This window comes from Boleophthalmus pectinirostris, unplaced genomic scaffold (genome assembly GCF_026225935.1).
Source record: "Boleophthalmus pectinirostris isolate CB_2022bp ecotype Guang Dong unplaced genomic scaffold, ASM2622593v1 HiC_scaffold_12, whole genome shotgun sequence".
In the NCBI taxonomy this organism is placed as follows: domain Eukaryota; kingdom Metazoa; phylum Chordata; class Actinopteri; order Gobiiformes; family Gobiidae; genus Boleophthalmus; species Boleophthalmus pectinirostris.
Window position 1 is genome coordinate 4,008,020 of NW_026571018.1, and position 16,321 is coordinate 4,024,340.

At 40.0% G+C, this 16,321-nt stretch overlaps 1 protein-coding gene across 2 annotated transcripts; it reads right to left on the bottom strand.

Moving 5' to 3' along the window:
* Positions 1–1,698: 1,698 nt before the first annotated feature.
* Positions 1,699–13,044, bottom strand: LOC110159877 (uncharacterized). Of its 2 annotated transcripts, none has more exons than XM_020924481.2 (7): positions 12,888–13,044; positions 7,546–7,650; positions 7,154–7,287; positions 3,925–4,161; positions 2,521–2,638; positions 2,179–2,307; positions 1,699–2,101 (listed from the first exon to the last, which is right to left on the bottom strand). In XM_020924481.2, exons 1-7 carry the CDS (start codon positions 12,928–12,930, stop codon positions 1,938–1,940), a joined length of 930 nt encoding a protein of 309 aa, XP_020780140.1. In that variant the 5' UTR covers positions 12,931–13,044; the 3' UTR covers positions 1,699–1,937. The 2 variants fall into 2 exon arrangements, with proteins under 2 accessions (XP_020780140.1, XP_020780139.1); XM_020924480.2 differs by having other exon boundaries at positions 2,521–2,641.
* Between the last annotated feature and the right edge of the window lie 3,277 nt (positions 13,045–16,321).

Below are 16,321 nucleotides of genomic sequence, written 5' to 3' on the forward strand. Positions count from 1 at the left end.
TCATGGTGAAGGAAACAGAAACCAATAAGAAACAGATTTTAACATGTTCCTAGCAGATGCTGCGTATGAGGCACAACCCATTCAAGTCGAATCCAAACAAAGTCTCCTCCATGTCTTCAAATCTGGCACAAAAGTCCTATTCTACATTAAAATGCATGAGTGTATTTCCTCACTGAGTTTTGCTCAGATGATGAGAGCTTGGGTCCTGCACAGACTCTTTCTCTGGGTTTGTCTTCCAGTGATGAGACAGAGGGCGACAGTGGGTCTCTTTGTGTCCTTGAGGTTCGCCGAGGGTGTTTTAAAGCAGAACATGTCTGCTTCAGTCTCACCTGAGCGTGAGAAGAATCTGGACTCATCTGAGAAGACTCTGGACTCGCCTGAGAAGACTCTGGACTCGCCTGAGAAGACTCTGGACTCATCTGAGAAGACTCTGGACTCATCTGAGAAGACTCTGGACTCTGGACCTGAGAAGACTCTGGACTCGCCTGAGAAGACTCTGGACTCATCTGAGAAGACTCTGGACTCATCTGAGAAGACTCTGGACTCATCTGAGAAGACTCTGGACTCATCTGAGAAGACTCTGGACTCATCTGAGAAGACTCTGGACTCATCTGAGAAGACTCTGGACTCGCCTGAGAAGACTCTGGACTCATCTGAGAAGACTCTGGACTCATCTGAGAAGACTCTGGACTCATCTGAGAAGACTCTGGACTCATCTGAGACTCTGGACTCGCTGACAAGACTCTCTGAGAAGACTCTGCTCATCTGAGAAGACTCTGGACTCGCCTGACAAGACGCTGGACTCATCTGAGAAGACTCTGGACTCGCCTGACAAGACGCTGGACTCATCTGAGAAGACTCTGGACTGACTTGGCGTCCCTTTTTGGAAGCATTGGATCTTCTGCAATAGAGTCTGGACCTGCTCAGTGCCCCAGGCTTTGTTGTTGAACACATGATGTCTCTGTCCTAACAGGATGCTGAGGACTCTCATTGTCCATAGAGATGAAGCCCTCCAGACTCCTCCCCTTTAAAAGACTCTCTTTTAAAACACAGATGGAAGTATATGAGGAATGTGTTTAAACCCCTGGCAACGAGGGCTGTTTTTATCTAAAACACTAATATGACCTCAGTTCAGACTGACTGTGTCTGAAGCCTTTGGAGAAAAAAGGCTGGGCTCTTTCTGAAGCTGAGGGGCTGTAGTTTTGGTCTCCTCCCATTATGAGAGTCTAATCTACTCCCATTATAAATAGGAAGAAACTAGATTATTTCCACTCTGTAGATTAGGATGTGTTGACGAAGAGCAAAGCAGGCACGTAGCCATCTAAGATGTTTTTGAGGGTAGGGTTAAAGCCCCACTGCGGAACATTTAATCACACTAGAACAGGGTTAAAGTTAGAGATAGGCCAATATATTGGTTGACCGATACATCTGGCCAATATTTGGACATTTTAGTGTTAGCCGGTTATCTACCTTAAATCTCCAGTTGTTTTCTTATGGGTTTGTGGTGAAAAAAGGATTGTGCATCTGGACGTCACGATCCATCCAGTGAGGATGGGCTGAGGACGTCACACATGTCACAGAGCAACAGGATGTTTCAACTTTTCTTTATTGTCATATATAATAGCAATACAATAACTGAGTTTCAGAGGACAACGCAGCTTTCAGTGGCTACAGAAGAAGTTCAAAAGCAGATCTCTGTTGTAATACTGCAAGCTGAACGCCGTGGGTCATGTCACTTAGGCCACCGTTTTATTCAGACTTTGTAAAGTGAGTTTGGTCTGGTCACTTCGGTCTAGTCACTAATGATCTGGTTCAACATTTGCCTTTTGGATGTTTCATGGTAAAGAATGATAATCAGTAATGAACTTTGTCTCCTGCTCCTGAATCTGAAAACTAACAATGTCCCACAATCCACCTGGTCTTGGAGCTGTGGAGGATCAAACATAAATGTCCTCCTCTATGTCACCAGGGTCAGATGGAGATTGGCTCTCGGACTTGGTTTCGGGGCTATTCAGGGTCCGAGTATGGTCCTGGGTCTGCCTGTCCAGATTTTTGCCTCTGAATACCGAGGCATACAGGTTTTCCTCCAAACATCGAGGACCTGCAACAACAACAAAGTCAAATGAAAACCTTAGAAAGCTGTGGGTGATCAAATATAAATGTTCTTCTCTGAGTCACCAGGGTCAGATGGAGATTGACTCTCGGACTTGGTTCTGGGGCTATTCTGGGTCTGGTCCTGGTTCTGGCTCTCCGGGTCTTTGGCTCTGAACATTGGGACATACAGATTTTCCTCCAAACATTGAGGATCTGCAAAGACGCCAATCTCAAATTAAAACTTCAGAAAACTAAACAAAAATAAAAGCATGTTTTTTTTTCATTATGGATGTTTTATTGCACTGAAAAACCTGCTTCCTTACTGTGAGCGAGCTATAATATTCTAGAGTCTAGCAAAAAATGTACCTTTATCTCTGCTCTGATTTTCTGTTTTATCTGTATCTTTGCTCTGATTGGCTTGTTCACCTTTATCTCTGCTCTGATTAGTCGCTGATGAAGCCCTCTTCCTCCTGATGAAGATGACGATGAGGAGGAGGATCAGGATCAGACTCACACCGAGTGGAGTCCAGCCTCGAGACCAAACCTGCTGTTTTTAAGGCATAAGATTAATATGGCAAGTTTGTGGAGACAGTTCTAAACAAATGATAAGGTTCAACATTTGTGGATCAGAAGTTTGAAGATTTCTTTAAAAACAGTGAATCTCCCGTAGAGTTGACGGCACCATCATCCTGGGAAAACTTTTCAATAAATGAATTTTATTCTTTAACATCCTTAAAAAGATGAAATGCTCTACTGCTACCTAATTTTACCACTGTAACATTATGTCTGCTTGATCATTCACTTAGGAGATTAGGAGACCCATTCTGCAAAATGTACTTTTCAGAGCTTTTAACCATGTTATAGTTGTTTCCTTCTCATTGACCCTCTGAAGTTGCATTTAGACTGCACGTTTGAGTAACCTTTATTTTCCTGTATTCAAGATGTCACTGTTCCGCCCTTTTCACCGCCATCGGTACACGCCCACTGTGACACACCCTGCGTTCAATTATCTTCCGACTCCCACTTGGACCTCGGATTTGACGTCACGTCCGAGCTTGAAGCATTCCGTGACACGGACGTGGTAAAGTTCAGCAGTGATACGAGCGACTGAAACTATCATTTAAACCACCAAAGTGTCCAAACATGAAAAAAAGTTCATATTTATACATCACAACCATTCAGAATCCTTGCTCGGTCTACTTTTTCCGCCACCGAGGTCTGAGTTACTAATTCAGAAGGATAATCGAACGCTGGGTGACGCATTTTGTTCTACACAGGTTTATTTTCTTAATCAATGACACACGTATGATTCAGCAGCGTCACGTTGTCATTTTGGTGCAAATGAAATGCTCGCTGTGTGATGTGCAGTTATCTGTTTTGTTGTGATGACGTTTACGCCGATGTCAGCTCCAGTTGGGCAATTCAGTTTTTAACACATAAGTCATCAGAATTCAGGAAGACGTTTGGAAACATGCGATGACAACTTCTGGTGTAGTTCCCAACACTGGACTCACGAACGACTGTGATAAAACCCATTGAAATAAATGTGATCAGCAGTAAAATGAAGACTGCATACGTATGGGTTGTTTGGAATCATCTTGAATTAGATGATTATGATAATCTTGATTAGCCGAACATAACAGAGTGACACAATGACATGGAGATGAAGAAAACTGGGCTTGGGAAGTTGTCATTGCATCTCTCCAAACATCTTCCTGGTTTGATCTTATTGTGATTTCATATTTGAAAATGATAATGATTCACGGGTGTTGTAGATTATTATTATAGAGCAGACACAAGCGCGTCTGCTTCAAAAAAAAAAGAGTTTACCTGTGACCCCTCCCCTCCTGTGTATATCCTCCCTCGGGGCTTGTGCCCATATACGGTCAGTCTGATGCTCTTCTTGCTGAGGCACTTGCCGGCGTAGAACACTTCCTGTTCGTACACTCCGCTGTCACTGATACGAACGTCTTTGAGTCGCAGAGTTCCGTCCTCCAGCAGATCACAGTGCATCTTGCACTCCCCTTTACGCTTCCGTGTCACCACAAAACCAGTCTTGTCCTTCTTCTTTAAAAAAACAAAACAAAAAACTAGTATTAACAGAAACAACAATGAGACAAAACAACAAGGGTATATACTGTATAATGTGCAGACGGGATTGTTGTCCAGTTCACAGTAACGGCAGGAGTGGAGAGTGGAGAGGTATAAATGTACATACATACACATAAACACAACACATAAACACATACACACACACACACACACACACACACACCCCACACACATACACACACACACCTACACATAAACACACACAAACACACACACACACACACATATATCCATACATACACACAGACATACACACATACATACACACACACACACAAACACACACACACACCTACACATAAACACATACACACACACACACACACACACAAACACACACAAACACACACACACCCCCACACACATACACACACACACCTACACATAAACACACACAAACACACACACACACATAGATCCATACATACACACAGACATACACACACACAAACACACACACACACCTACACATAAACACATAGACACATACATACACACAAACACACACACACACACCTACACATAAACACATACATATACCCAAACACACACACACACACACATACACACAGACATACACACATACATACACCCCCCCACACACATACACACACCTACACATAAACACATACACACACACACAGACAGATATATACATACATACACACACACAGACATACACACATACATACATACAGTATATACAAACATACATACACACATACACACATACATACACACATACATACAGTCCCTGACAAAAGTCTTGTCGCTTATTCATTTTGTAGAAACAAAAACTTATAATCTGACTTTAATTTAATCGATTGGTTTTAGAAATGTCTCATATGAAAGCTAAAACCCTCCCAAATTATGCTCAATATACTAAAATAAATTTGCTTCACTGAAGAAAGATTGATCATTTAATGAACACAGAAAGGTCAGATTTTGGCAAGACAAAAGTTTTGTCGCCTTGTCATATGATGCACCCAATCCTAGATTACAGCCTCACTTGTGATCAGTTACTGATCAATCAATTAGTGGGTGTGTATAAAAAGAAGCCCAGCACACCAGACCTTCACATCAACTGCAACTTGACCTCTGACAACATGCCTAAGATCCACCCTGAGACCAAAGCCTTAATTATCAAGAGGCTGAAGACCAGATCCACTGCTGAGGTGGTGACACCTTCAATGTGTCTCAGTGTCAAGTACAAAGAATAAGAAAAAGATCTGAAATGACTGGAGATGTTTTTGACAAGCCCAGGTCCAGCAGACCCCGCAAGACAACTGCTCGGGAGGACCGTTTGTTGATTCAAAAATCCAAGGCCAGCCCCTTTTCCACTGCAGCAGACTCCACCAGGCCTGGTCACCTCAAGTCCCTGTGTCAACCACAACAGTTTGTAGAATTCTGTCTCGAAATGGCCTCCATGGTCGAATCAGTGCACAGAAACCAGCACTAAACAAAAGGCAATTAAAAAAACCGTGTGGCATTTGCCAAGGCCCACAGCCTGTTAAAAGGATGGACACTGGAAAAGTGGCAGAAGGTGGATTTCTCAGATGAATCCTCGGTTGAATTACATCACAGCCGCCGCAAATATTGCAGGAGACCTACTGGAGCCACATGGATCCAAGATTCACCCAGAAAACAGTTAAGTTTGGTGGCGGAAAAATCATGGTCTGGGGTTCCATCCAGTCTGGGGGTGTGTGAGACATTTACAGGGTGGAAGGCAAATATCAATAACCTAAAATATCAAGAAGTATTAGTTCCTCTTACATTCCCAACCATAAAAGGGTCAAATTTTGCAGCAGGATGGTGCTTCATCACATACTTCTATCTCTACATCAAAGTTTCTCAAGGTGAAGAAGATCAAGGTGGTCCAGGACTGACCAGCCCAGTCACCAGACATGAACATCATTGAGCATGTCTGGGGTAGAATGAAAGAGGAAGCATGGAAGGAAAACCAAAGAATCTTGATGAACTCTGGGAGGCTGTAAGACGCTTTCTTTGCTATTCCTGATGACTTCATCAACAAATTGTATGAATCATTGTCAAACCGCATGGATGCAGTCCTTCAAGCTCATGGAAGTCAGACAAGATATTAAATATAGATCTCACAGCACCACTACTTCATTCAATGACGTTATGCAACATATTTTTGTATTTGAAGTCAATTATTTGTTCAATTTTCTGTAGGCGACAAAACGTTTGTCTTGCCAAAATCTGACCTTTCTGTGTTCATTAAATGATCAATCTTTCTTCAGTGAAGCAAATTTATTTTAGTTTATTGAGCATAATTTGGGAGGGTTTTAGCTTCATATGAGACATTTCTAAAACCAATCCATTAAATTAAAGTCAGATTATAAGCTTTTGTTTCTACAAAATGAATAAGAGACAAGACTTTTGTCAGGGACTATACATACATACACACACATACATACACATACATACACACACATACATACACACACACATACATACACACACACACATACATACATACATACATACACATACATACATACATACATACATACACACACATACATACATACACACACATACATACACACACATACATACATACATACACGCATACACACATACATACATACATACATACATACACACATACATATATACATAATACATAATTTTAATTGTTTTAATAGATTTTATGTTAGAAATAGCTTTCAGCGTTTGAAGATAATTTTTGATATCTAGTATAATGATTTTGAAAAGGTGTCTGGAACTGGAGAATTTGGATCTATATGATAAATAGGTTTTCTAAATATTCAATTTGATATTGTTTATGATGGAAATGGGTTATTATGCTTGAGCAGAACAAATGAATTCTGACAGATGTTTTTCTGGGATGTTTCTAAATTTGACCCGAGTTCCTTTGAGTATTACAGTACAGTAACAAAAGAGATGGGGGATGGTTTCTTACCTTAAAATCAGTCTCATTCATCCAGGTCCAACGCACGTCAGGAAGCTCCGCCCCCAGAACATCAGGCCCCACCCCCAGTACACCAAGCTCCGCCCCTGTCAGCTCCACCGTCCCGCCCACAGACACCGACACCTCTGATTGGAGCAGACAGAGGCGTGGTTAAAGTCACGAGTTTAGTGGGATTGTACCTAAATATTTATCATAGTCTCACATCAGCTTAAAGGGTCTGATTTTTTTCCATTTATCTGAGCAAAATGTGCCCCAGTACAGATATATTGTATAACTAGGGGTCAAAATAAGTCCACTGTGTAAGAAAACATTTCAGACATGATGTAAAGATAAATAAATTAAAAAAAGATAAATACATTAAAAAAACTGAAACCAGTGAATACCGTCTTCTGTTTTCAGGCAGTAACCAGTCCCAGCAGTCGATGCCCGAACAGACGCCCTGCTCCTCGGCCTTGGGGTTCTCTTAGGGGAGGTCCTAGATTCAAGTCCTAATCCAAGATTAGTCCTGATTTAAACCTGGTTTAAACCTGGTTCATTTCTGGTTTAAACCTGGTTTAGTCCTGGTTTAGTCTTGGTTTAATTCTAGTTCAGTCCACAGTTTAGTCCTGGTTTAGTCCCTGGTTTAGTCTGTGATTCAGTCCTGGTTTAGTCCTGGTTTAGACCTGGTTTAGTCCTGGTTCAGTCCTGGTTTAGTCCTGGTTTAATCCTGGTTCAGTCCTAGTTTAGTCCTCTTTTAGTCCTGGCTTAGTCCCCCTGGTTTAATCCTGGTTCAGTCCTGGTTTAGTCCTGGTTCAGTCCTGGTTCAGTCCTGGTTTAGACCTGGTTTAGTCCTGGTTTAATCCTGGTTTAAGCCTGGTTTAGTCCTGGTTCAGTCCTGGTTCAGTCCTAGTTTAGTCCTGGTTTAGTCCTGGTTCAGTCCTGGTTTAGTCCTGGTTCAGTCCTGGTTTAGACCTGGTTTAATCCTGGTTCAGTCCTAGTTTAGTCCTGGTTCAGTCCTGGTTTAATCCTGGTTTAAGCCTGGTTTAAGCCTGGTTTAGTCCTGGTTCAGTCCTAGTTTAGTCCTGGTTCAGTCCTGGTTCAGTCCTGGTTCAGACCTGGTTTAGTCCTGGTTCAGTCCTGGTTCAGTCCTGGTTCAGACCTGGTTTAGTCCTGGTTCAGTCCTGGTTCAGTCTGTATACGTTGTAAAAATTCGGCATCTTTGCTCTGTGTTTGTTTTTTGACGATCAGAAAGTTATTTTGTTAAAGTGCTGAAATTGTCGTGTCATGTTTTACTTTTTAAACACAGTAATATTATGATGTAACAAATGACTCTGAAATGACAGAAACAAGTCATAAATAAATAACACATTACAGTTTTGAAGCCACTCGCCCGACAGTGGTCTTTAGTAACTGCACATTCTCCGTACGGTGGTTTTAAGTGTGAACAAAGGTTCACAAAGTAAAATACAGACTGACAGGAAGCAGCGCTGAATTCTAAAAGAGTTCATTTGCAGAGAGTAAAACCACATTTCAGTCTGAAGCCACAATGGACAAAGGTGAGAAACATTCACGACGAATGTAGAAACATGTCTCAGATAAAACCACAAGGACATAACAGCACATTATGAAAACATTATAAGTATAAAAGAAGGTCAGTGTCATGTTTTAACGTTTTAATATGTATATTATTCGTTCATTCGTTTTTCAAAATAAAACCAAAAATAAAAAAATGAAAAAACAACTATCTTCTTCATTATTTGTCTCCAAAACCAAAATGAAAAAACTGTTTTCGATTTTGTGTTTAAATGAAAAATGGAAAGAACGGATAACGACCGTTTCCGTGATTTAAACTGTGATGCCGGACTAAACCAGGACTGAACCAGGACTAAACCAGGACTGAACCAGGACTAAACCAGGACTGAACCAGGACTGAGACAAGGACTGAGACAAGGACCAAACTGGGTCCAGACGGGTATCAAACAGAGCCCTGACCAGAACTGATACTGGGACTGAGACCGGGACCGAGACCAGGAAGGAGACCAGTTTAGTCATGTTTCAGTGCTGGTTTAGTCCTGGTTTAAACCTATTTTAGACCTGGTTCAGTCCTGGTTCAATCCCCCTGGTTCAGTCCTGGTTTATTCCTGGTTTGGTCCTCGTTCAGTCGTGGTTTAGATCTATTTTAGACCTGGTTCAGTCCTGGTTTACTCCTGGTTTAATCCTGGTTTAGTCCTGGTTTAATCCTGGTTCAGTCCTGGTTTAGTCCTAGTTCAGTCCTGGTCTAGTCCTGGTTTAGTCCTGGTTTAGTCCTGGTTCAGTCCTGGCTTAGTCCTGGTTCAGTCCTGGTTTAGTCCTGGTTTAGTCCTGGTTTAGTCCTGGTTCAGTCCTGGCTTAGTCCTGGTTCAGTCCTGGTTTAGTCCTGGTTCAGTCCTGGTCCTGGTTTAGTCCTGGTTCAGTCCTGGTTTAGTCCTGGTAGTCCTGGTTTAGTCCTGGTTCAGTCCTGGTTTAGTCCTGGTTTAGTCCTGGTTCAGTTCGGCATCACAGTTTAAGTTACATATCCGTTTTTTTCCGTTTTCATTTAAACACAAAATCGAAAAATGAAAAAAACAAATAATTATCTGTTTTTTTCCATTTTGGTTTTGGAGAGAAATAATGAAGAAAACTGTGTTGTTGTTTTTTTTGTTTTCTTACTTTTGGTTTTATGTTGAAAAGCGAACGATACACGGATTTGTTTTGTTTCATTCTCACATGTTTAACACACAAACCCTTCACATTTAGGCATAATTCTTCTCTCAAACACTCCACCTTCTGATGTCATGTGGTTATACAGGACAGGCTCCACTGTGTTTTTAAACTCCACACACTTTCTCTAGAATCATTTGGACTATTTCAGCCCTGGAATTACCGATCTCTACTGAACTAAAGGTAAAAGCAAAATAAAAGACCTTTAAGGACATTTTTCTGTCAGTTTAATAAAATAAAGGTGCTGTTGTGGATCTGACACTCAACCAGTGATTAGTCCTGGTTTAGTTCTGGTTAAGACCTGGTTTAGTTCTAGTTTAGACCTGGTTTAGTTCTGGTTTATTTCTGGTTAAGACCTGGTTTAGTTCTGGTTTAGACCTGGTTTAGTTCTGGTTTATTTCTGGTTAAGACCTGGTTTAGTTCTGGTTTAGACCTGGTTTAGTTCTGGTTTATTTCTGGTTAAGACCTGGTTTAGTTCTGGTTTAGACCTGGTTTAGTTCTGGTTTATTTCTGGTTAAGACCTGGTTTAGTTCTGGTTTAGACCTGGTTTAGTTCTGGTTTATTTCTGGTTAAGACCTGGTTTAGTTCTGGTTTAGACCTGGTTTAGTTCTGGTTTATTTCTGGTTAAGACCTGGTTTAGTTCTGGTTTAGACCTGGTTTAGTTCTGGTTTATTTCTGGTTAAGACCTGGTTTAGTTCTGGTTTAGATTTGGTTTAGTTCTGGTTCAGTCCTGGTTCACACCTGGTTTAGACCTGGTTTAGTTCTGGTTTAGTCCTGGTTTAGACCTGGTTCAGTTCTGGTTTAGACCTCATTCAATTCTTGTATACCCCTGGTTTAGACCTGCTTTAGTCCTGGTTCACAACTGGTTTAGACCTGTTTTAGGATAAGCAACTAGTCTTAGGTCGTGTATAACTAGAATTCACTCTACAATGACCCAGAACACAGGGACCAGATTACAGCTGATGGATGCAGAGATAGGTTCAGTTCATGTACAAAATATTCTATTTCTATCTATATGTCTAATCAATTAACTAAACAGGGCAAGGACTTATTGATCGGGATATGCTGACTCACGACTCATCACCCTGATCAGACCAGCGAGACGCTTTCGTAAGGGGAGTGAGATGAATCCGGGGGATCCTTGTCACAATCAGATAAGATTGTGCAGCGTGCCAAGAGGCCTGGCTGGACCGAGCACCAACAAAGAGGCACTAAGTCTAAACCACGGTCGCCTCCCACTATAGTTTGAGTATAAAAATCATTGTATAGGCGTAAATATTCAGTCTCTGCATGGAAATGTCAGCACAGACTCCTTGTACAAGGATGACTTTTCTAATATTGGAATAAGTAAATTATCTGGACTGTATTTCTGTTTCAAGTGTAATTTTCTGTCTAAGCAGAAACTAGTGAACACGCGAGGAAAAGGTTATTTTCCTCAACACCTGTTTTAGTCCTGGTTTAGTCCTAGTTCAGTCCTGGTTCAGTCCTAGTTTAGTTCTGATTGAACTGTGTGAATTTTTGTGAGACAAACACTGAGCTACTGTTGCCCATTAGTACGATTACTGCTACTACTACAATTACTACAACTAGTATTACAGAATACTACTACCACTTCTATGACTACTGCGAGAACTACAGTTGGGTCCGGTCAAGCAGAAGTAAACAGCAAGGCCAAAAATTCAAGTTAATGCATCTGATATAAAAATGTATTGAACAGATACATATGTACTCTAGTTTATGAAACTGTTGACCTTTTTTCTGTACCATTTTTGGTTCTAAAGTTCCATATGTTTTAAACAGACCATGTATGAAACATGAACAACAATTATTTCCCAAATTTCAAAGACCCAAAATCATGTAAATAAATGGATGTATTTCATCATATCTTGTGTTATTCCATCTTTGAACTGTTGATGAAGGTACATGATTTAAAAAAAAAAAAAAAAAAAGTATTTAAAATGATAAAAATTTGCTTGGAAGGACTGACATATTTTATAGAAATAGTTTCCTTTCATTTTGAAGTAATATTAAAGTATTCGGAAGAAAAAAGCTGACAAATTATACAAAACCATGCACCTCAAATAAGAAATAATAATAATAATAATAATGATAATAATACAAATATATATATATATATATATATATATATATATATATATATATATATATATATATATATATATATATATATATATATAATATATAATTATTATTATTATTTATTTTTTATTTTTTTCTTTCTGTATGCGTGTTTAGTTAAGTCTGTCTTATTGTGGATGTGCTGGGTATCCAATCCCTTAAATTTGACAAATTATAAAAAAAATAAATAAAAAAAAAAAAAATCCTGCACCTTCTGCTTGTTTGTACAATTTTCCCTCCGTTACTTTTCCCTCCGTTACCATGACTTTTCTTAATAAAAAATCTCATGAGTCAAAAAGTAAGAGGTTTTTCAACCTAATCTTGTACCATATGGTAGAAAACTATATGAAGCAAATATTCAAACCAGTTTGTTAAGGATATGGAAGTGAGAACCACTAGTTATCACTGTTTGGATTTACTGCCCAAAAAGTGCTGCATATTTCATTCCCTCCATTACCGACATGAGTTTTTTAATTTTTTGTCTTGAACTTGAAAGAATATCACAGGTTTAACTTGACCCTGTTGGAGTGTAACTCTTTCCTACATTCTGATACTTTACTTATTTCAATAGTCCCTCTAGTTTCTGAATAAGAGACATTTGAATGTCAAAAATCTGCCCGTTTCCCTCCGTTACTGTTTGACCGGACCCAGTTACTACTACTACTACTACTACTACTACTACTACTACTACTACTACTACTACTACTACTACTACTACTACTACTACTACTGTTACTACTGCTACTACTACTGTTACTACTGCTACTACTATTACTGCTTTTGATCCACAGCTCAGACACAGTGTCTCACAGATTAATAACAGAGCAAATAAAAAACACTAAACATTTAATATAAAGTCAATACTGACCTTCAGCCGCCACAGCCGCCACCGTCAGAATCAACACAAGCATTTTCTCTGTTGCTGTAAACCTGGTCTGGACCTGGTTTAGACCTGGTTTAGACCTGGTTTAGTCCTGGTTTAGTCCTGGTTCAGACCTCATACTGAGCAGACAGAGGCCTGTGTGAATTTCTGTGAGACAGAACTGAAAATCAGATGGACCACAGTGTCTCAATTCTTGTGTGTGTGTGTGCGCGCGCGCCCGTGTGTGTGTGTGTGTGTGTGTGTGTGTGTGGGTTTTGTTTGTATGTAGAACAGGCAGTTGTGGGCATATTGTGGTTGGGTGCAAGAGCATGTGGAACAGTTTTCTGATGACTGTTAATCACTTTCTGTTGTTTTTTTTTTTGTATGAAAAGCTCTTTATAAAAAAGTTTGATTGATTGTGATTTTTTCTGAAACCAGCAAGTCCTCAAAATGTCACCTATGAATCTCAACAGTGACCAAAAACCACTTTTAATGCACAACATTCAGTGAAATGCTTTAATAACTTAGTGGTTTATAAAGTGTCAGAAACAGATTTGAAATATAATTATAGGTCTTACGATCATTAGGCACCACGCAGCTGATTAGCCCTGAGCAAACATTCAAGCTTTTAGGCTGCTTTTATATGATGACGGCCTGAACAGAAGACGCAAAAGTGGCGTAACGTCTTCTCTTTTTATTTCGCATTTGGATGAACATTTTCAGAAGGAAATTTGCGTGCATACGGTGATGCAAAAGTGTGTGGAATTTGATTGGGTATGGTTGTACTTAAAGCAACAAGGGAATCTTTGGACAAAAAGTTTTCAAGTCACACATTTTCATCAGCTGCTCCTTCCACAAAGTCGTCCCACCATCGACTGGTTCTCCAGGTCTCGTCCATATCCGTCTGACTCTCCTGCGACAAACTGATGCATCCAGAATTTGAGGTAATTGCAGATCCTTCTCTATTCACTAATAGCTCTGCAGATTTTGTACATTTGTTGAGATGAAAACATGTTTGTTTCTGTGTACTGTATGTATGTGACGTAAACGCGTATGCGACCTGAGCAGATCTGACCACAGTTTGTCGCTTAAGTCGCCTATTGGACATTAAATGTAGAATATTTATTTTTCTTTTCAACATTCAATTGAACCAACAATATTGGAACAAAATAGTTAATAAAATAATTACAAAAAGATTAGAAATTATATAAAACATTTGAACATTTTTAATGAGATAGGTGGGCCTGTCTGAGTTTTTGTAGTGCAGCAGAAGATCAGGCACAGTGTTCAGTCTATTTCTGTTTCTGTGCTTTGTCTTTATTTTTGTGAGCACAGAAAATACAAATTCACACAAATATGTAGAAGTGAAAGGAATAAGCAGAGAAACACTGGCTTTACTGAGGACAGGATATTCTCTCACCCTGTCATGTGTCAGAACTGTATATTACAGACCTACATGCAGATCGTGACAAGGCGACCCCCAAAAAATCTGCAGCATTTTCTAAGATTTATTCCGGGTCAAGCTGGTAAAAACCACAGGCCCAACCAGGTGCACTCTGATCTGGCTGTACAACCCACTTTTATCCCCTAGGTGCCCCATGGAACCAAAAACAGAAAAGGGTCTAAGGTAAATAAGGCAAATTATACTAAACAAATAGGTTATAGGTTATTTTTTCAGACCAAGAGTTTGTTTTCATACCTGACAGTTTCGGTTGTTCACTACGGTCTTCCTCAGAGTCACGTGATGTTGATTTAAACAGTTTTTGGCGCTGTCTTCCTACCGGTGGAGGCAGGATGACAGCGCCATCTGCAGTCCAACTTCCTCAGGACAGAATCCCAGGTGTGTGAGAGTAAAAAAGCCCCTCGTCCCGGTTTATCGTCCCGTGGGCATGTTTCCGTATTTCGATAGCCTCTATAATCCAGCGACGATGTTTGTTTTCAGTGACGTTTGCTCCGTCCCAGTCCAGAATGTCGTTCTCTGAATGAATGAATGAACGTTTATTCAGACAATAATACATAGAACATAAATAAAAAACGTAAATACATAGATATAACACAAAAAGAAAATATTTCCATTCTATAATAACAGGCAAAATAAATATTACACCGAATTTTCCTTGTGTCCGAAAAGGGAGTGGGAGGAAGTAAATACTTATTTAACCCCACCCTTTCTCTCTCTCTCTCTCTCTCTCTCTCTCTCTCTCTCTTACATTGCGCAGAAATGGTCGATTTGAGTTGTTTCTGTTCTGCTTTGTGTTTTGTTGCTCGTGTTTCGCCTTCGCTGTTTCCTTCTCGCATTCTGTTCTACATTCTTTTTTTCATGTACTGAACGCACTCCCTGTTTCCCTGATGTGTCTTTTTTTTGTCGTTTATGACATAAAATTTATGCTCTGGTCCAATTTATTTATTTATTTATTTATTTATTTATTGTGCGGTTTCACTGGTGCGTTGATATTTTCTCTTTTTTTTTTTGTTATGCCTCTTATGTACAGTAATGTTACCACGCCTGTGCTTTTTTTTCAGTTTTATTTTTTAAATTAGCAAAAATAATATTAACGCAGCAAAAATGTATTATAAAAATTAATAAAACTAAATTAATAAACTAAGTGACATAACAAAAATTATAAGTTAATTTCAGAATAAACAAAATAAACAAAAAGCTCCTACGTTTACGATAAGAAAATACGTTTTTTTGTTTTTGTTTTTATCGCGTAGGTTTGTGACGTCAGATCACGTGACCGGAAGCAGCAGTGAAGTGGCGTTTGTTTGTGGCTAACGCTAGCGGCTAACAGCAGCAGGTCAGACTTTCCTCCTGTTTTTTCCCTTTTCGCGGAGTTTTAATGTTTATAAACCGCTCGGACTTTCTCTGGACCCGCTTTAGAGACGGAACCAGGAGCTGACAGAAGATCTGACCCAAAGCTGTGACTTTAAAGAGCGGGTTTAGCTGTTAGCGTCGGGCTAGCCTCATGTGTCACTGTCAAGTCTGCGAGTTTGTGTTACCAAACCAAAACTAAAACCAGGACTAAAACCGGGTCTGAACCAGGTCTGAACCAGGTCTGAACCAGGACTAACACCGGGTCTGAACCAGGACTTAAACCGGGTCTAAACCAGGTCTGAACTAGGTCTAAAACAAGACTAAAGCCGGGTATACATCTGGACTAAAACTGGATCTGAACTTGGTCTAAATCATAACAAAACTAGATCTAAAGTGAGTCTAATGCGGGACTAAAGCAGGACGAAAACAGGACTAAAGCTGGGTCTAAATTTGGATTAAAACTGGGTCTGAACCAGGTCTAAATCAGGACGAAAGCCGGGTCTAAACCAGGAATGAACCAGGACTAAAAAAACGGGTCTAAATATGGACTAAAGCTGGGTCTGAATCAGGTCTAAAGTGTAACAAAACTAGATCTAAAGTGGGTCTAATCCATGACTAAAGCAGG

Excerpts from the sequence above, each read along its gene's own strand:
- LOC110159877 (XM_020924480.2), bottom strand. The coding sequence starts at position 12,930 with ATGCTTGTGTTGATTCTGACGGTGGCGGCTGTGGCGGCTGAAG. Across the intron at positions 2,642-3,924 it reads CAGGAGGGGAGGGGTCACAG|CAGGTTTGGTCTCGAGGCTG; the intron begins GTAAACTCTTTT and ends CCTTAAAAACAG. Across the intron at positions 2,308-2,520 it reads TAATCAGAGCAGAGATAAAG|ATCCTCAATGTTTGGAGGAA; the intron begins GTGAACAAGCCA and ends GCGTCTTTGCAG.